Here is a 20,109-nt window from a genome sequence, read left to right as displayed (position 1 = left end):
CACCCATGTGGCGGGCTGCGGGTCCCCTGCTGTCACTGCGTGCCTGCAGAGCTGGGAGAGTGCAAAGACACCCGCTTTCCGAGGGGGTGTGTCCCGGGATGTTGTGCGGACACGGACACGCTGTTCCTCTCCCCAGCTGCGCGTCTGTCCCCAGGTGTCTTCCTGTCGCTCAGCGTGTTGTGATGTCTTGGCTGCTTAGGCGAGGTGTTTGTCACCTAGACTGTTTATCCCTACTTCTCTTCCCTCTTGTCCCTCCACCTGTGCCCCTGGATGTCTGTTGGGGGGGGGTTTCTCCCTTGGCTCCGTTGCCCCCGCACACACATGCAGCCCTGCCCTGGGCTCGGACCCCTCCCTTTCTCACTGGGCCCTGTTGCTGGGCTCTGGGTTGCCATAGTGACGGTTGCCAAGTCCCTGAGGCTGATAGCCAGCGATGGGGCTGTCGGCTCCATCCACGCGGGAGGCTGAGGGGGGCTTCCCATTGTGTGGAGAAGGGGATGTCGCCATGACAACCAACCCCCACTAAGGGGCAGGGACCAGCCCTTCCACCCCCCTCAAACCTCCCCACCTCCAGCAGCTCCAGCGTGGGCTCCGAAGGACAGGAGTAAATTCCAGACAGCCCAGCACCTGGGCTCAGTCGGCAGCTCCCCTCCTGGCAGCTCCCCTCCCAGAGCACGGCCCCTCTCAGGCCCTAGGCATCCCCCTCAGATGGGGGAGGGGCCGGGGTCCCATTGGACAGAGCAGGGCAGGAGGACCCCTTGACCTCCAGGCAGATGGGAGACAGCAGGAGGGGACCTAAAGTCAGGGGAGGGGTGGGCAGGGCAGAGGTTGTGACCCCTGCTGACTGGCTCCGGAGATGCTTGGTGCTCCTGACGGCTGCTTTTGTGGCTGGAGAATGGAGCTGGGTCTAGGGGGCTGGGCACCCAGGGTTTTTTAGGGAGGAAGAGCCTGGGGTATGGGTCCACAGGGAGCCGCGGGGCAGGCACCTTGGTGCCTGGGTCCCTGTGTCTTCTGGGTAGTCATGCCACTTCGGCCCACACTGGTCCCCAGCAGCAGAACTCCCCAAGTTGGGGTGCCTTGGGCAGGGGTGGTAGGGGGTACACTTGAACCCCTGAGCATGTTTTCTCCACTCTGTTTCTGACTGTGACTTGCCTTGTCTCTGGAGCTTTGGTTCAGCAACAGCACGTGTGGGCATCGGCTCACATACGTCCCCACTGGATGTCTCGGCAACTCCTGCCCCAGCCTGGGTTCCTCTCTCCCTCCCCTGGAGCTGGCTGCCTTCCTCTGCCTTCTCACCCAGCTCTGGCATCCCACGCCCCCCATACTGCCCACCTCAGCCCTCCAGCCCACCCAGCTGGGCATCCTGCCCCCCACCCCCGCCGCAGTGCCCCCTCAACCCTCCAGCCCACCTAGCCGGGCATCCCGTACCCCTCACCCCCATACTGTCCACCTCACCCCTCCAGCCCAACTGGCTCCCCACCCTCCCCCCTTGGTTCCATGGGATCCAATTCTCATCTTTCTACTTGCCCTCCTTTCCCAACTCAAGCCCAGTCATTCTCCAGCCTTCTCGTCAACTTTTGAAGTTTTTAATTTTTTATTTTTTTTGGTTTTTGTTGTTCAAATTTCCCTTTTACAGTAAAACTATTGAGGCGACTGGCCATACCCCGCCACCTCCCCCATGGCAATACCAACTTCCTGTTCTCTGGAAGGAGCAATTAGAAAAACCAGAAAGGAGCTGGGAACTACAGCACCAGAGAGATGACTGGAGCTCTGGCGGACAAAGTGACCGTCGTGGCTGGTGACTGAGGTGGCCGACGTGGTGCCCAGGGGCAGCTCTGATCTCGTGAAAGGGAGCTGGGAGGAGGAGAAGAAGGCAACACCCGATTTGTGCACTACGGGGCAGGTAGAGAGAGGCACGTGCTGGTCGCTATGGAAACAGTGGAAGCGGCAAAGTACCACCGTCCCTAGACCAGTCAGTAGGCCACCATTTTGGTCACTGAGAAGGGAGCTGTGTTGGGTCTGAAGGGACGAGGAAGTGTACGATGTGATGAACAAGACAGCCCTCTGGGTTACTGGGGACAACACATGGGTTCTGGGGATAGTCCTGTTGATTAACAGAGATTATACTTGGCTGGGGAGAGGGAAGCACGAGACAAACCGGGCCTGCCCCAGCCGACAGCAGTCACCTTGGCTGTCCTACAAGCAGCCCAGGGAACAGGGAAGGGAAGTCCCGGGAGGTGCCACCGGAGACCAGGGGAAATGTCCTCAGGCCACCCTGTCCTCTACCAGTCGGTTCCAGCTTCCTCCTGAAACAGGAAGTTCTTCCTGCCCCCCCCCCCACACCTCACAGAGTAAGAACCATCCGCCGCCCCACACCCGCCCCCCCCAAGACTAAGCCACTTGGAGTTCCAGCCAGACCACTTCCTGTTCCAGAAGCACGACTTCCTGTCCTGGATGAAGGCACTTCCGGCGCCCGCGGCTCCGCTCCTGCCCCCTTGGCCAGGCCACGTCCATCCAGGGGGGGCCCCCCCCGGGCACTTCTTGTCTGGACAAGTCACTTCCCGGGCCAAGCGGGCCCCGTTTGGCGTCGGGCCCAATCCACACGCGTGTCCCGACCGGGTCGGATCTTGCTAGTGGCCACTGACAAAACAGGACACTTCTTCTCGCGGCAGCTGTCACGACCCAACCACCCCAGACGGGCTGGAGAGGAGGAGGCTCCACTGCCCGCGCCCACGCCCGCAGCCGGGCTGGAGGCCCCAAGCCTTCCCCATAAGGCCCCCGTTTTTGGCAGACTGAGGAGAGCGGGTGGTGAGAGAGGTCAGAAGGGGGAGCTGAGGGGGGATGCTGGTGTCCCCCCACCCAGGAGATGGGAGAGGCCGAGGAGAGGAAGCCAAGAGGGTAAAAGGAGACGCAGGGAGGGGGTCGCTAGGGAGAGGAACAGACCTAGAGACAGGAGAGAAAGAGAGAGAGAGAATCCGAAAGAGAGAGAGAGGGAGAGAGAAGAGAAAAGAAGAGAAAAACAGTGAGAGGCAGAAAGGAGGAGGTGCCAACCAAAAGGCAGACTGTCCCCGCCCCTAGCTCTGGGTGTATGGGGGCACAAGGACGGCTGGGTCACGGTCAGAAGAGGACACTTGAGTCTCTGCGGGGGACCACGCAAGGCCAACCGAGGGCGGGAGTCGTGGGGAGTCCTAAACGTGGGGGAGGGGTCCACAACAGCGGGGGCACAGGAGTTCGTGGGGCGAGGGGCCGAGGGGACGCTAGAGGTGTCCCTCCAGCTTTGACTCACTGGAGGGGGAGCCCCGCCCACCGAGAAGGGCTGGATCCGGGAGAGCCACGGAGGAGAAGCCCTCATACCTTGTAGTAGATGTTGGGGGGGCTTTGGGGGGGCCCATCCTGCACGATGTACACAGGATGCCCATAGTCACCACTCACCTTCTCATAGTGGGGACAGAACGGGGGGTCTGCGGCCCCACCACCCCGCAGAGCTATCCCTAGCTCCCCAGGCTCAGCCTCTCGAGGCCCCATCCCACTGCCACCCCCCAGGCCCAGAGACCCTCCCCTCCCGAAGGAGCCAGGACCAGGGTGGCGACTCTCCGAAGGCTTGGCCCGCCGTCTCCGCCAGCACATGGCACCCCCAGCCCCTGCCACGCCCAGCAAGAGCAGCGCCAGCCCCCCCGCTGCCCCGGCCACCGCGGGCATGCTGGGAGGGGGCAGGGGGCCTTCAGCACCCCGGGAGGTTGCATTGCTGGTGGGGTCACCTGGCAGGGAAGGGGTGGAGGAGGAAAGAGGGGGAGGGGCTGAAGGAGCCACCTGGGCATCTGGACACCCAGCCTCGGGGGTCCCCGTGGGCTTCCCCAGCAGTGCCCAAGCCCCCCTGGGGACCCCACCTCCCTTCCCCCTAAAGCCCACTCCGAATCCAGGTGTGTCCAGCCCTTCAGCTCAGCGCCAAGCAGTTTCCCCACTTCTCGCAGCTCTGATTGAATTGGCTAATTAGTTCTAATCGAGTCTTTTCCTCATTTGGCTTCCACTTGCCTCCCACCCTCCTGTCCTCTCTTCTCTTTCCTGTATCACCCCCGCCCCCAGCTGAAGGCAGAGGGAAAGGGTGAAGGCAGGGCAGCTGGGGTCCAAGAGCACAGGACGCAGGGTAGGGGGGAGGCAGGAGGCTGGACCCCTTGCTCCTACCTGGCATGTTCTCCTTCCCAGGGTCCAGGCTGTGGGCTGCCCCCCGGTCTCGCTCCACGGGCATTTCAGACACAGGCTTTCTGGGGGCGGCCCCTCCTCGGGGACCTGGAGATGGGGAAGAGCCAAGAAAGGGGCTGAGATGGCAGCCCCTGATCAATATGGGACTACCCCAACCTCCCGGAGCTCCTGGGAGGTGTGCCCCAGCCCCTACTCACTTTGTCCCACTCGGAGAAGCACCTTCATGCCTCTGGTAAGGCACACGCCTCCCTGCAAACTCTCCAGGCCTTCCCGGGTCCCGTCCGAAGTGGCTGGGAGAGGAGAGCCAGAGGGAGAGGTTGGCCGCCCAGAGTCCAGCCCCTGGTCCGTCCCCATTCCCGGACCCAGACAGCTCTCTGGGGGTGGGGCGGGGGGGGGGGGATGGGAAGGAATCAGGAGTACTCTCTGGGTTCCTCCTCTGCCCTCAGTCTCAGGGGCACCTCCCCCAGACCCTGCCCTCTGCCCAGCAGTACCAATTATGTAGTAATCGTGGTGCGAGCGGAACTCATGGCCCCAGAGGTTAGGGCTGTACTCCTGGAACTTAATGGTGAAACGGAGATCCAGGTCTGGCCGGTCACAAGTGAGGAGCAGGTTGGGGGCAGGGGGTGCCTCACAGCGCCGGCCCTGGGCACCCCCGACCAGGTACAGCTTGTAGAACTCGTAATTAGGAGACGAGTGGGGGCCAGGAGGCCGGGCCCGGGGGCAGAGGAGGTCTAGCCGGTCCCCGATCTGAGGGTACAGCACGTAACCACCCTCTGCTTGGAACCTGTCAGAGGGCGAGGTGGACAAGGAGCGGTGTCAGAGGTCTGTCCCCCCACCCCGCCCCCGCCAGAGCTTCGTCTCCTTCACCGGCACATCCCTGCAGGCCAGCCTTTGCCTGTGGGCATGGCCTGCTCCCCCAGGTCAGGCGCTAAGGACTCAGCAGCAGCGGGAAGCCAGGCTCAGAGGTCGCTGGCCCCTTGGTGTGCCCAAATGCACTCTCCAGCCCGCCCTCACCACACGCACACTGCCATCTCTCGCTCCATCACTAGCGCCGTTGCCATGGCAACGGGATGCCAGTTACCAAGGAGCTGGCCTCTCTGGAACCACACAGCCCACCCATCCCAGGTGATTTCACTATTCCATGGCAGTCAACCATGGGGGCAGAGCCTCCCCTCCCCCAGGGCACCACTGAATTTGAGGGCTTTCAGGGCAAGAGAAGGGTGGGGGTGGGGGTTACCCAGTGTGGAGGGTAATCCGGACTGGTGTCCCAAGTTAGCCAGGCAATGTGACAGGAGTTAAATGCCTGGTCTGGCAATGGCCCTCAATGAGGCTAATGGGAAGCAGGGTGTGGGGGCCAGCTGCCCCAGACATCTCCCTACTCAGTACCCTCCTGCCCTGGGGCTCAGACTTCCCAGAGAAAGTCCCCTATTGCTCTGGGACTGACTTTGCTAACCACAGCCTCCAGGAGCCCACACCTCCTCTGCCCATGACTGCAGCCTCTCCCTGTGCATGAATGGGTACGGGGTCTCAGAGCTGGGTCCTCGGGGAGAACCGCCACTTGGGATTTTCCCAGACTCCTAAATAACCACTCCCTCCCATCCCCCATCACAAGGAGCCCCCAGAACACCCTACCTCTCCCTCTGCTCAACCCTATCAGAATAAGCCTAACTTACAGCCTCAGGCTGGACTCAGACCACAGCTGGGAGTTGGTGGGTAGCAGACTGAGAAAAGATGTTTGGGGTTATACCCAAAGACACACAGCAGGGAGGGAGGCTGGGAAGTCAAGAAAAGACAAACAATAATCCTAGTTCTCCTTCAATGAGCATGTCATACATTCAAACACCTTACCTCTCTAATCCTCATAAAAGGTGGGAGGACTGAGGATACAAACTCAGAAAGGTTAAGTGGCATGCCCAAGGCCACACAGCTGAGAGCACCAGAGCTGGGACTAAGCTCTCCGATGCGGTGGGCTCCAAGCCCACCCCCTTCCCCTTCCCATGGCCTCACACAGCCTCCCCGCGGGGGAAGTGGGTGGGAAGTTCGCAAAACACAGAACTCTTTTGCTCGCGGGGAGCGGGCTCCGCTTCGGGCCAGGGGCCTGGATGACCTCCCAAGGGTTCCGTCCTACCCAGTGTGACTTGAAGTTTCATGTGACCCCTGGCCTTTTTTCAGAGCAAAGCAAGCAAGCCAGGGGAGGGTCTGGTGGAAGAGTTTGCAGCAAGGATGGGGGAGGGGGCAAGGGAGTCCTCTGGACTCTAGATGCAAGAGAGAAAAAAGGGGCTCCAGGCTTCTTCCAGAAAAGAAAAAAGAAAAAAAAAGTCTCCAAGCCAGGAAGGCAGGAATATCTTCTGGTTGGGAACGCCATCCGCCAAGGGCTCACTGACCCTCTGGCTGTGGGCAAGAGTTAGGGGACAGACGGTATGGAGAGAGTCCAGAAGCCTTGGGTGAGTTGTCCCCAGGGCCCCCACACGGGGCCCCCTTCCCTCCCCTCCTCTACACCGAGTCCCTTCTGGGGAGGGAGGCACCCTGCCCTTCCCCTCCGCACTCCGCGGCACCTACTCAGCGGCTCTCTGGAGAGCTGACATTAACCAGGCTCCCTCCAAGCCCAGCCCCCGACAGGACACAGGTCCCTTGCAAACCCAAATAACCACTCCACCAGCCTCCCGGCGGCTACCCAGGAACTTTCGGATCCTTGCCCCTGTGGGGTCCTTCCAACTCCCGACACATGGCTGTCGCCACCCACATCCAGCTCTGTCTGTCTGCGACCCGGGAGGGAGTCTGGCTCCCAATATCACCTCTGTCTCGCTCCCCATCAGCTCGCATCAGAGCACCAGCACCCCTCCCTCCGGCCTCCTCCCAGCTCCGAGAACCAGCCCCCTACCCACCCACCAAATCCCCAATGCGCCCCTATTCCCTGCCCGAAGGGTGTGGGGTCTCCCCAGCCCGGGGCCACTCACCTCTTGTTTGCCGAATTCCAGTAGACGGGCTCCAGGCTGAGCCCAGACACCAGCCCCAAAACGCCAAGCAGCAGCAGGGCCCCGACTCGCACGCCCCCCGGCCCAGAACGGGGGGCCCCCATGACCCCGCCAAGGCCTGGGGGGCGGGGCACCAACTCCCCCAAAGTCGCTCGCCCCCTGCGGTGACTGCCTCGGCGGGCCCGGCTCCTCGGCCCTGACCACCCCGGCGGCTGCCGCCCCCCGCTCCCACGCGGACCCGCTTCCTGCTCTGCCCGCGCCCCTGCCGCGGAGCGCTCAGCCCGCTAGAGCCCTTCCAGGGGCCGCCCGCGGGCGCCCTACGCCCCCGGCCCGCGCTCCGGCACCCCGGGATCGCGGGGCCGGCCTAAGTGGGGGACTGGGGCAGCCGGGGACCGGGAGGGGGCGGCATGGGGCGCCGGCCGAGGGAACGAGGGAGGGGCGCGAGCCGGAGCCCCAGCCTCGCCGGGATTGAGGGCAGCGGGCTCGGGGAGGAAACCAGTGCCGAGCCCGGGAGGGGGGAGTTAAAGGAGTGGCGGGGAGGGGGAGAGGATGGCGGAGGGAAAAGCCGGAGCTGGAGCCGGCGTCGGAGCGGCGGCGGAGCCCGCAGCCCACGCCCCCCGCACCTCCCTCACCTCGCGCACCTCCCGCGCGCCCCGCCGCCGCTGCCCCCCGCGCCCCCTCCGTCCTCGCCCCACCCCTCCCCCCCCCGCTGCCGCCGCCGCCGCCCCGGCGCCTCTGCCCTGTGGCCCGGGGGCCGCCCGGGCGGCTGGAACCTTCCGCGCCCAAATCCAGAAAGGCGCTCGCCCTCGCCGCCCCGAGGAGCCCGGCCCCTCTAGCTCCCGCAGCCTCCTCCCCCTGCCCCCCCCCCCCAGCCCGAAACGCCGCGGCGGCTCCTGGCAGGTCTGGGGAGAATAGTCATAACCTTGAAGGCTCTGCACTTCACAAAGTGGGCTGAGTTGGTCTTCACGACTACCTGTGCGAAGTGGGAGGGGCAGAGCCACAGGGCGCCCATTGTAGGGATGAAGAAACTGAGGCTCTGGATGGTGGGGGGAGGTACCGAGACCAGCCCAAGGTCACACGGGGAGTGGGCGGTACAGACGGCCGGCCCGGTCGCCGCACTTCTGCTCCCAGGCCCTCTCGCGTTACCTGGGACGGGGCGCGAGGCAAGAGTTCGGGGGTAAACTGGGGCCCTCGCTGCCTGGCGGCGGGGAGAACCGGAGCCGGGGGAGAGGAAAGGGAGTACCTACAGCCCCAAACCCACATCAGCCGGAAGGGCTGTTTCCAATTATCCTGGGGGAAGGGAGGAGCATTTGCCTTTTCGGGTGTAAGAACCCTCGCTTTCAGCACCTCTGGGCAGAGGTGACATTCCTCTCCCCGCCCAGCCTCGCAGGCCTCCGGTAGCCTCGCTCTGACGGTGAGGTCCCAGTGAGATCCCCTGCCCGCGGGCTTTACAGAGCCCCCTTCTCAGTGCTCCGCGAGGCTGGGGGTGGGGAGCGGCCACTGCCCGAAATAACACAGTCGCCCCCCGCCCCCAAAGCGCGCAGATAAATGGAGACACACAGGACCGGTGACAGCTGCCGACTGAGCCGCTCCCGCCCCGGCCCCGCGTCTAGCGGGAATACGGAATGTGACGTCTGTGGCTTCTGGGCACCTTTACTCCCTCGTGTGTGTGCCCTTGACTCTGGCTACTCAGTCGCCTGCCTCTTGGGGGAGTCCAGGGGAGGAGAGGCGGGCGCTCCCGCTCCCCTTCCCCCAGAGCTGAGTAATGGTCCCTCTGCTGCTGGGTGGTGGCGGCTAGTGTGGAGCGCGAGGGAGCGAATGTCTTGTCTGTCACCGTCTGCACGGTCTCACGCAGTCACACCCAGCAGTCTGACACACAGCGCCTGCCACTCCTGCTCAGCCACGCTCACCCTGACCCCTGCCGCCCCCACCTTGGGAGTGAGATTTCAAACAGGTTCCCCCCTTCAGTTTACCGAGTCGCCTAGCAACCCGCCAGTCAATGGCAAGGAGCCCCACCCCCGCTCCCTTGACTTCACACCGAGCTCGGCAGTCCCATTGGCTCCTGCCTAGTCCCACCTCTCAACCCTGGTTTGGGGAACGATATGCCAGCCCCTTGTGCTACTGGACAGGGGAGCCCACTGGTACTCCTCCCAGCCCCATCTCCATCATGCGCCTCCCAAAAAAAGACACAAAGGCTCACGTACTGTATAAAACCTTTTTTTACAGAAACTCGCCCCCAGATTCCTGGGTCCCTCCCTGGCCCTTCTTGCCCTGGTGAGCATCCACCACCCCGGTGCCCGGGCCCCCCCCACACCACCAGAGCTGAAGCTGACATTCAAGGTGGACGTGGCGCATGGAAAGCAGGGGAAGGTCCACCTCCTGCTCCCCTTCGTCCTCGCTCTCCACCGGCTCCGGAAACACACGCTGACCTGAGGCAGTGGCCAGCAGCGGCAGGCTGGGGTGCAGGCTGCAGGAAGAGACAAGGAGGGCAGGGGTGCGTCAGCGACCCGCCACCCTCCTCACCCCCAGCCCCAAGGTCCATGGTGGTAGATCACCTCACTCCGTTTGTACAGTCCTTCTGGGGCAGAAAACTCAGCACTGGCTCAGGCTTCCCGTCCGGTCCAGCCCCGCTGGTGTCCCACACAGACACAGCCCCATTAGTGCTGCCGCTCACTAAGAACTGCCCCGTCCTGGGGAAGACAGACGCTTGGTGACATGGACTCCTCACAACCCCTGGGGTAGGGACCTGTCACATCCAGGGGCTCTGGCATCCCAAGGGCACTGGGACCCCAGGCAGGCAGGACCCGGTCACTCACGGATCCAGATCAAAGTAGATGCGCTGATTGGTGGCCACCTCTCGACTCAGGGACCACAGTGGGTGACTGGGCTGCCGAAGGTCCCAGCACAGCAGCTCGGAGTCCTGGAGACACAGAGCACAGGGACCTGCAGTCTGGCCCTTCCCAGCCCACCCCTCCCCTGCTTAAGACATCCCTGCTTCCCACAAGGTTTACAGATGCTCCCTTAGCTTGGGTTGAATTTTTTCCCACAGCTGTCCCCCAGCACAACACAGACGACATCCCCACCCCTGCCTTCTGTGCACCCTCTCTGGACTCTGCACCCTACCTTGCGGGCTCCAGAAAAGAAGCGGTTGCCATCGGGGTGAAAGCAGAGGTGAGTGACACCTCCCTGGTGTCCTCCCAGCAAGGCAAGAGGGGAGCCGTTGTCACTGGCATACAGACCCAGGGAGCGGCCATAGGAGCCACAGGCGTAGAGGGGCTGCACGGCGCTGAAGGCTATGCAGGAGATGATTCCACTCTGGCCCTGTTTTTTGGCTACAGAGGGAAGGAACGAAGCTGGGCAGAGGGCAGGACTGCTGACACTAACCAAGCTAATCAGAGGCGCACTCAGTCTCCTGTCCCGTAAGCCCAGAATCAATGCCTCCCCTGTCCCGTTTGTCACAGCAGGATAAAGACCTCTGAGGCTCCCCAGCTCCTTCAATCCCCACAAAGGACCTAAACGCCCAAGACTTCTTTCTTCCTTCTCAAATCTGTGTCTTCTTGGAGGAATGGAAAGCTGAAGGCTTACAGGAAAACGAATCCGCTTCACTGCCAATTTCCTAGATGTACCAAGATTTTGGACAGTGAAAGGTACATGGCCGACAGGACCTGGCCTCCGGAGGGAAGCAGCTCCTTACCTCGCAGCTTGACCCTGGGAAGGTTCCACCTGCTCCCTAACCTGCTTTCTCCTCTGTGCACTGAGTACAGCCTGCCTCCCTGGGCTGTCCAGAAGAGGATGGGCCACACCTGGTCCCCTGGCTCGCACAAGGGCCCTCTGGACGGGGCAGTGCCCTTCTTCCTCCTCCCCTGGGAGGTACAGATGCTTACCAAACGTGGCTCGGACCTCGCAGTCACGGCCGGGCCGGGCCGTGGAAAAGACGCGCACAGCCCTGTTGAAGCCACAGAAGAGCTGAGAGCCGTCCGGGGAGAAACAGAGCGAGTGAGCGGCCGTCAGCTCATCCTACGGGCAGAAAAGCACTGCAAACAGGCCCAGCAAAGCCTCCATTGTCCCCATGGAGGGAAAGTGGGGCCAAGCTGAGCCCTGGGCCTGGGTGGGGAGCTCCCTACCAGGTGGTTGTAGGCCCGAAAGGAAGCCCGGAGCTCTCCGGTGAATGCATCCCAGATGTGAATGGGGTTCTCCCGGCTGCTGCTGGCCACGCTGAGAGAGACACGGACACTGAGGTCCCGGTGCTGTCAAAGAAGGGGAGGAAGCCAACTGACCGGCCCTCTCCGCTCGCATCTCAAGGGTACACCAGGCTGTCCTCCCCTAGAAACCCCTAGCGGCCCATAGTTCCCTCTCAGTAGAGGGTCCCCTTGAAAGGGAGGTGGGGCGGGGGGGGGGTACAGGCGGGTACGGGACGGGAAGGGAAGGCAAGGCAGGGGGCAGCAAAGGATGTCACTTACTAGGAAGTGTCTGGCTCGGCGGAAGACATCAGAGAAAACCAACAATAATCATAGATGGTGTCACCTTCCACCATGCGGAGGACAGGAGCCTGCGCAGAGATGCAGGGATGCCTGGGTCACTGGCAGGAAAAGGGGGCAGAGTCACGCCTCTAGCAGGGTCAGGACAGAGTGGCGCTGTCAGCACTTGACCAGGCACAAGGCAGACGGGGTTAACAGGAAGAACAGAATCCTGATCTCTGTGTCCGAGGGTCAGCTTAGACCTTGAGGTCAGATGTGGGCTGCCAAAAGGCCCACAGGCTTATCGTTTTGCTTTTTATACACTTAGAAGCAAAGAATATCCCCCACACAAAGACCAAGAACCAACTATTGATATGCTTCCTGAGCACCTACTAGATCCCACCCGATCCTTAAAAAAATTATTAAGTGGTTTGGGGCGCCTTCGTGGCTCAGAGGGTTAAAGCCTCTGCCTTTGGCTTAAGTCATGATCCCAGGGTCCTGAGATTGAGCCCCACATTGGGCTCTCTGCTCAGCAGGGAGCCTGCTTCCTCCTCTCTCTCCCTGCCTGCCTCTCTCCCTATTTGTGATCTCTGTCAAATAAATTAAAAAAAAGTCTTAAAAAAAAAAAAAAAGTATTAAGTGGTCCAAACATGCAAAGGTTTTTTTTTTTGTTTGTTTTGGGGGCTTTTTTGATAAGACTGCAAAACAAAGTTTATGGAGCGATGGTACAAAACCCCTGAAGAGAGAGGGGACCAGAGAGGGCTGCCCAGCAAAGAAGAATTTTTCAAAAACTCTTGTGACTCCTCCAATCAGCTTATAAAGTAAAATATAACAGTTAAAACTTCTTCCCAAGGAAACCTGCCCTCAGAGATAAACAAATTTGTCATTCTCATACATCTCTTTAAAAATACGTTCTTACTGGGGCGCCTCATGGCTTTTTGGGTTAAGTGTTCAACTCCAGATTTGGGCTCAGGTCACGATCTCAGGGTCCCAGGATCGAGCCCTGTGTTGGGCTCCAAGGTCAGCGTGGAGTCTGTTTAATCTCTTTCCCTTTGCACACACACAGTCATTCACTCACTCTAACAAATAATAAATCTTTAAGAAAAAATACATTCATACAAAAAACACTCCAAACACCATTGTCTTGGACGCCTTTCCATTCAGTGCCCACGGTGCCAGATGGGTGACCTCCCTTTGTAACCCGGAGATGTCACCACAGTGCCATGTGAGCTCTAACTTAGGCCCCTCCGCCGCGGGACAGCAGTGCGCTCACTGCCCTCCTCTGCTGATGGTCACCGGTGTCTCCGTATTCCAGTGGGCGTGCCTGGAGGGTCCCAGAGCACGCGTGCGAGGCCAGCTCTGTGGCGTACACGTCGTCCCTTCCACTAGGATGCACTCCAGCCGAAGAACCCATTGGCAACCCGGGGCTGCCTGCTGCTCGGCGTCCCGTGGAACTCAGCTCATCTGGAAGGGACCTGGCTCCCGCTTCCTTGAACCTTCCGCTCCCCCTGGGCTCCGCAGCCAGACGTCTAAGCCTCCCATCTGAGCACCAGCCTTGACCCCAACCTCTTCACTCCCTTTCCCCTCCTAGTCCAGCCTGTCTGCGACCGGGACATGAGCCCCGCTCATGAGGCTGCTGGGGACATGAGCCCTGCCAGGCCCGCCTCCCGGGGCTCTCCTGAACGTGTGCGCTCCCTCCCAGTGCCAGGCCCAACCGCTGCCATCCTGCCAGTGTCACCACAACAAGGCAAGTACTCCAGGCTGCTCCACGCTGCAGCCAGCTGCAGGCCCCAAAGACCTTGCTAAGCTGGAAATCTGTTCAGCAACACACTCCTGCTTAAAATGTTTAGCGAGCCCGCATACTCTCAGCGCGAGCCCCAACCTCCTTACCAAGGGACAACCCCCTGCTCCCCTCTCACGGCTCATCCCTCCAGACTCACTCCTTTAAAAATTTCCCTCCCGTTTTGACTCCCAGTCCCCAGAAGGTGCCAACTCACCCTAATCTGCAGACTTTCACTCGCATCCAGGTCTGGAATGTTCTCCCTTCAGCTCCCTCAACAACTCCTTCTGGTTGAATCCTAATCACCCTTCTGGTCTCTTAGATGCTTCTTCCACAGGGAGGCCCTCCCTAACCCCTCAGCAGAGTAAGCTGCTCCGCTCCGGGTTCCTACAGCCCTCCATGCCCCTCACCCCGCACCATACCCGTCTGAGGAAGTAAGGATCCTGTCTGGCTCACTGAGGAAGTAAGAATCCTGTCTGGCTCCCCAGCACCTAGTGTATCACCAGCAGTCCGCACCAAACGTCTTAATGAGCGAAGACAGGAAACTGTTCCAGTAACATAAGGCCCCGATAATAAGACCTGAATTAAAGCAGGGGCAGCAGCGTGTGCAGAAGCAGATGGATCCAAAAGCTCGGGGCGGGAGTTGGGGGGCTCAATGGAATCTGGCCATTAACTGGAGGTTGGGGTCAGGGAAAAGGAAGATTAAAGCATGAGACCTGGCCTTCTGGTTTGGATACCCCAAGTCACCAAGATGGTGGAAAGACTTGGGGTGTACAGGAGAACCATAAGGTGCCCCTATCCCTGGTGGATGAAGGAGACTCAGACAACGTAAGCCTCGAAGGAAAAGTCTTTACAAAGAGAGGGCATGATGGTCTAAGTATGGCTTCTAGGAACGAGGACAGCCCCCCTCCCTGAACCTGAGATATACGGGGCACAGAGGATGTGGGGTCTCCCCTGGGTAAGGTTAGAGGGAGTGAAGGCCTCGGGTGAGATCTCCACGGTAGGGAGACACTCAGGGCCGAGGCCGGGGAGTTAGCAATGGGAGTTCCAGAAAGCTCTGTGAAAAGTCAAAGACAGGAGGAGAGGAATTAGGAGACTATGTTGGGAAGAAGAAAGGGGTATTGGGAAACACTCCAACTGGGCCTCCCCCATTGTCCCCGCCTGCTAACTGTCCATTTGCACACAGAGCTTGTAGACCCAGCCAGTGGATTCCCTAGAAGTGGAGTTGTGACAGGCCTGGACGTTCACAGTAACAGTGCAGGACACAATGCAAATACCGACACTATCAACCCGGGGTCTTTCTTGCTCTTAAGAGCTCTCTTATGACAAAAATCTCCATCAAAACACGCGAAGGTGGCCACTGGACAATTTATGATACAAAACTCCTGGAAACCCGACTGTCTGGGTACAGGAATGACTGCTCCAAGGCCCCCAGCACAGCATCAGACACGGGGACACGAACCATGGAGACCACTTGGGACACGACTGTTAAGAAATAAAGCAGCAGCTATACAACCACCGTCTACAGGCTCACGACCTTGGAGAATGCTTCCGAGGAGTACAAGCTTGGAAAAAACGGACAGGTAAAGGTAAGGGCTGACTTCTGTAGAGCAGTGGCTGATGACTACGGCTTTCTCCCTTTCCAGCATTCCCGTTCCTTGTAAACCGGCTGGTGCAATCCATTCCCAGCTGGCCACATTTCCAGATGCTCTTCTCAACAGCCCCGCTTCTGGGCTCTTGCGGGAGAGCCCAGCACACCTGTCTGGCCCCGAGACCCCACTAGTTTCTGCTTCAAGAACCTCGGGCAAGTGCAGGGAGGTGGGACCCACTCCCTGCCTCCCTCCCCACAGATTTCCAAGGCTCTCGGTGACATTCACTCCCACAGTGATGTTCACTCCCACTGCGACCCGAGAGCTCAGCCCTCTCTGTGCCCAGTGTGTTCTACCCCCGATGTCAGCTCAGTTCGCTCCCTCCCTTCCTTCACGTTTCTGCTCAAACGTCACCTTAACAGTGAGATCTTTCCCAACCGTGCTTTTTAAAATTTGCAGTCTGCGGCCCAGTCCCCCTGCTCACTTTATTTTTCTTCACAGCACCTGCCAAGTAAACCGCTTACTTGGTCACTTCTTTATTCCCTATTCCCTGTGCTAGGTTATTAGCTATCACACAAAGAGGACGGGGAACTTGTGTGTGTACGTTTTCCCTACTAATCCGAGCACCTGAAACAGGGCCCGGCACATAGGATGAGCTCCACAGAAATATGTTCACCAAAGGAATCATCGAAAGAACGAGTGGGTCCCTCCAACACTGCTCTCTCCCAGTGGCTCGCCTTCCCTTGTCATCGGCCGCCACTCCCACAGCTGAGTGTTCCCCCCCCCCGTCACACCCCAGCCTCTGCCTCTACCATCTCCCACCCACCCAGCTGACTTGCTCTGTTTCCGCCACAATTATTCTGCTTCATCAAGAGCGCATTTCCAGTCCATTTCCTGCCCTGCTTTACATTCGAGACAACCAGCTTCACAGCCTGTCCCGTGGAGGTGCTCAGGACCCCCGTCCTTCTCTGCCGTCAAGCCCAGCCCGACAAGCCCCTTATTCCAGGCCTGACTCAACTAATACCGATGACTAGCATTTACTGAATATAAAACAGGCCCCAGTTTGTCCACGTTATGTTAGTTCCTTTAATTCCCCCAGCTACCCCATGAGCTGGGCGCCACGACACCCATCTTCACTTTATCAACGGAGAAAATAAGCCCGTTCACCGGCTGCGGAGAGACAGGTGCACGATGCAGTCGTGGGGCCTCACTTTAGATGAGTGGCAGCAAATTTCCAGGGGGCACTGAGCACAGAACAGTCACGCTACCACGTTCCTTGCTGCCTCAGATCTCTGCCTCCCCGGGACCAATCATTCACACCTTCACCGCTACCCCATGCACCCGCTTCCTTCAACTGATAACCTCCCTTTATGTTGTGCCGAGAAGCCAAGCGAGAGGAGATGTGGAAATCCTCCAACCACCAGCGAGCTGCCTCTTTTCCTACTCCAGGGGAGGACTGCATCTAACAAGGTCCTCAGCCTGCCCCTCAGGGACCTATTCCCCGACCCTCCCAGCACCAATTCCTCCGTTTCCCGGCTTATTCCCGACCCTGCAGAAGCACCCTGTTAGCCCTTCTTTGGCCTCATATTCCTCTGGTCACCATTCCACTTCTCAACTCCCTTCCACAAGAAAACCTTCCAAAGAATCGTCTCCACCTTCTCTTCCCCGCATCCTACTCAGCTTCTGTCACTGTCACTCCTTGGAACGTGTTCTTGCCAAGGTCACTGTCTTCTTGGGTCATTCTCTCAATGTGTCTCAGCCCCAACAACATGAAACCTGACTCTTTGTGTCTGCTTCTGCCGCCCCTGCTGCCCTCCACTCCGTCTGCTGGAGTGCTTGGGGCTTTGCTAGTCCCCTCTATCTCCAGCTACACTCCAGACTGGATCCGTTCACAAAACACCAGGTACCATCCACATGCGACTCCACTTCCCAAACTATACCCCTAACCCCAACGTCTCCCTCAGCTTCACATTTCACAGATCTAAGGACCCCTGACTTGCCCCCATACCTCTTCCTATCTGTTTCCTCCTGGGAAATTGTGCCACGACCTACCCAGCTGCAAACACCTGGACCCTTGATTGCTTCCCCCGCCCCGCACCTCCACGTCCTACAAAACACACCTCGGATCCATTCACGCCTCGCCATTTCTCCTGCCGCCACTGCTTCTCACTCAGACCGTGACAGACACATTCAGTTTTGCTCACCATAACCTCTTCTTTAAACTTCCACCATCATTCTGCTCTTCTGTTTTAAAACTCTCCTCCGGTTTCCCAACTCCAAACGGCCGACCCACCAGATGCAACACAGCATGGGTCACGGCATCCATCCTCACTTCCCCCCTCGCTGGCCTCAGTCCACACATGCCGGCTTCCTTTCTGTTCCCTGAACACACAACGCTCCTGCCCCATTCTGGGTCTCTGTACTGCCACTGCCTCTTCCTGCAAGGCTCCTTCTACAGCCCTCCACGTGACTCATCCCACCATCCCTCACATCTCAGCTCAAACATCTCTTCTTCTGAGGGCTCCTTCCTAACCACTGTACCTAAAATGATCTCCTCTAGCCAGTCCCTCCTCATCCCGTTTCTTTCCTCCACGACATGTATCATGATACGGGATGAACCTTGTTCTTTATCGGTTTGTGCCTGTGTCATCGAGCTCCCCATAAGAAAGCAAGCCAGCTCTTCATCTGCCACCTTCAGCCCTTTATCCCAGCGGCACACTAACTGACATGTCGGTGGTCATTCAATAAACACCTAAGTCACTGAAACGCCGCCCTGAGAAAGCTCCTACTCTCATACAGAAAGCATGTATTCCCGACTAAAGGAAAACTGGATGCCTCTTAAACACCTGCACATCCTGGACAGGAAATGCCGCCTGCTACACTCATGCAAAAACGTCCTGTGTGTGAACAGCAATCACGTGATGCAACTTTCTCCACCCACATGAGGGACTGAAATGTGCAGCCCCCGGTGAGAGGGCACAGGTAGCTCCTACCCTTACCATCTCCGAATGTTCCAGCTGCTCACCCTCACTGTACAGCTCAGGGGGCAGATTATAAATCCGCAGCACGTTATCAGCACTATTGGTCAAGATGCAGGAACCATCAGGGGCCCTGTAGGAACAGGGAAAAGTTAGAAAGCTGGACTGGGCTCTATTTTCCAAGGGCAGGGCTAAGACTGAGCCTATGCCTGCGGCAGGTAAGCCTCCCACCCCACGCAAGGCCTTGAGGAAAGCAGAAGACACAAAACCCTACATGAAATGTAAGCTCAGTGCAAGAAGACCTCTTACTTCTTCTCCCAGATAACTGGGATTTTTATTTTATGGCGAAAATACTGAGCACGGTTATCTCCCAGGCCCATTATCCTAACTCACCACTTGCAGCCTTTCAAGAAGTTCTCGGGTTGGGTGCTGAACTCTGACCAGGAACCACTGAGAAACCGAGGTAGCTGGGAAAAGCTGTAGTTCCAAGTGCTAGAAGGAAGATGGGGAAGGGGGACGATAAGAAGGCGGTCGGCAAGCAAGGAGGAAGCGGGCCTGCACAAGTGGGGCCAAGAACGAGTGGCGCACTTCCACGCATCTCCCACTCCCGATCTCTTACGGCCGCAACGGTCCCCATCCCCACTTACGGGTATCCCTCGTCCTCCGGGGCGGGGTCCTCAGACATGCCTTCCCCGGCCTCCCCCGGCCCCGACTCTGGCGCGTTCGCCTCTTCTGCAGGAAGGCTCACATCTTCGCAAAGTTCGGGCTCCTCGATTCGAGGGCTCAACTCCCGAGGAGCAGCGAGGCCCACCTCCGGGGCGGGGGAGGAAGAAGCAGAGCCGCCCGCCCCCGCCTCCTGGGAACCAGCCGCGGGATCCGGGGACTGGCGCGGCGGATCGTCCCCGGCGGGGGGATCGTCACCGTCCACGGGGGGCGGTGGCGGCAGCAGGGCGGGATCCGTACTTCCGTCGGCCAGGGAGGCCGGAGCCGGGGCCTGGTCCGCAGCAAGGCAGTCCGCGGCCAACCCGGGCGCCTCGGGCGCGCTCATGCTGCCGAGGAAGCGCGGGCGCCGGCCTCGGCCGCAACCCTCGTCCCACTGGACCCACAGCGCCCCGAAGTTCGCCCGGTTCCCGGACGCAAACCTGAGAACCCGCGGGGCCTTCTGCCTTCTTCGGGGAGGGCGCGGCAGACCCCCGGGAGAAGAGCCCGACCGGTGAACGCGGCTAGACCGCAAGCACAGAGTCCCTCAGCCCCGCCGGTCGCCGAGAACCGCTAGCTCTCGCGGGACTTGGCCCCACCTTTCCATTGGCCCTCCGCATCCCCGATCACATTTCGCGGGCGACCCACGGGAGGGGCGGGGCAGGCACGCAACAGGTCACGCAGGATCGTTCCCATTGAGCCGCAGGGCCCCTGGTGGCTGCCGGGTGTTGTAGTCCGAGAGCTTCTGCCTCGGCGAGAAGTGTCTGAGCTCCCCCTGCCGTCTCGATCGCGCACTCTTAAAGCACCCACTGCCTCCCTCACCGGCAGAGGGCGCGAGCGCTGTGTCTGATTTTACAGGTTTTGACCCTCTTTTGCTTATCATGCCACCAAATTCCTGACTTCGATCTCTTTCCATTCATTCGTTCGGTGTTTATTAGGGAGCCCATCCTTGATCCCAGTCCTGCACTAGCACTGGGAGAGACAACAATGGATACGATGGGAGGCAAGGTCTCTGCCCCTAAGGCTCATGCTGCTGTGAGTTCAAGGCGAGGAGAAATCTTTGCGGAGAAAGGTTGGGGCTGTGAGGGAAAGTCAGCAGGATGGGGTGATGCAGAGCATCTGAAGGAACTCGCTGGATTCGGATACTGAGGAAGTCCTTCCTAACAGGTGACGTTTTAGCTGCCGGAAGAGGAATGACAAGTGCAGAGGACCCTCTTCCTTCCACCTTCGCGTGTGACACGGCGGCAGGAGTCTTCTAAAATGGTGTCCACCAACTCTGCGCTCGCAGCTCCGGCCTGCCGAACTTCCCCACCCGCAACGTCGAGCGGCGACAGCACCGGCCTTGCACGAAGCCCGACTGTGTCCCCGCCCTCCTCTCGGATTCCATTCCTACAGCCTCCGCCCGCCGGCGAGCGGCTTGCCCTTACTTGTCAT

At 59.7% G+C, this 20,109-nt stretch overlaps 2 protein-coding genes across 2 annotated transcripts; both read right to left on the bottom strand.

The window, feature by feature from the left end:
- Positions 1 to 1,571: 1,571 nt before the first annotated feature.
- Positions 1,572 to 7,813, bottom strand: EFNB3 (ephrin B3). Its single transcript, XM_082708323.1, has 5 exons — positions 7,155 to 7,813; positions 4,689 to 4,981; positions 4,395 to 4,487; positions 4,180 to 4,284; positions 1,572 to 3,755 (listed from the first exon to the last, which is right to left on the bottom strand). The coding sequence occupies exons 1-5, from the start codon at positions 7,274 to 7,276 to the stop codon at positions 3,346 to 3,348; spliced, it is 1,023 nt and encodes a 340-aa protein (XP_082564449.1). The 5' UTR covers positions 7,277 to 7,813; the 3' UTR covers positions 1,572 to 3,345.
- A 1,560-nt stretch (positions 7,814 to 9,373) lies between these two features.
- WRAP53 (WD repeat containing antisense to TP53) lies at positions 9,374 to 20,096 on the bottom strand. Its single transcript, XM_082708244.1, has 10 exons — positions 18,624 to 20,096; positions 18,370 to 18,468; positions 17,998 to 18,109; positions 11,633 to 11,721; positions 11,297 to 11,387; positions 11,057 to 11,189; positions 10,296 to 10,504; positions 9,989 to 10,092; positions 9,728 to 9,862; positions 9,374 to 9,639 (listed from the first exon to the last, which is right to left on the bottom strand). Exons 1-10 carry the CDS (start codon positions 19,022 to 19,024, stop codon positions 9,393 to 9,395), a joined length of 1,620 nt encoding a protein of 539 aa, XP_082564370.1. The 5' UTR covers positions 19,025 to 20,096; the 3' UTR covers positions 9,374 to 9,392.
- Positions 20,097 to 20,109: the final 13 nt, after the last annotated feature.

The sequence above is a fragment of the Mustela nivalis genome (assembly GCF_964662115.1).
Source record: "Mustela nivalis genome assembly, chromosome: 17".
In the NCBI taxonomy this organism is placed as follows: domain Eukaryota; kingdom Metazoa; phylum Chordata; class Mammalia; order Carnivora; family Mustelidae; genus Mustela; species Mustela nivalis.
The sequence above is the reverse complement of the archived record's forward strand: the minus strand, read 5'-3'. Positions and strand labels throughout refer to the sequence as shown.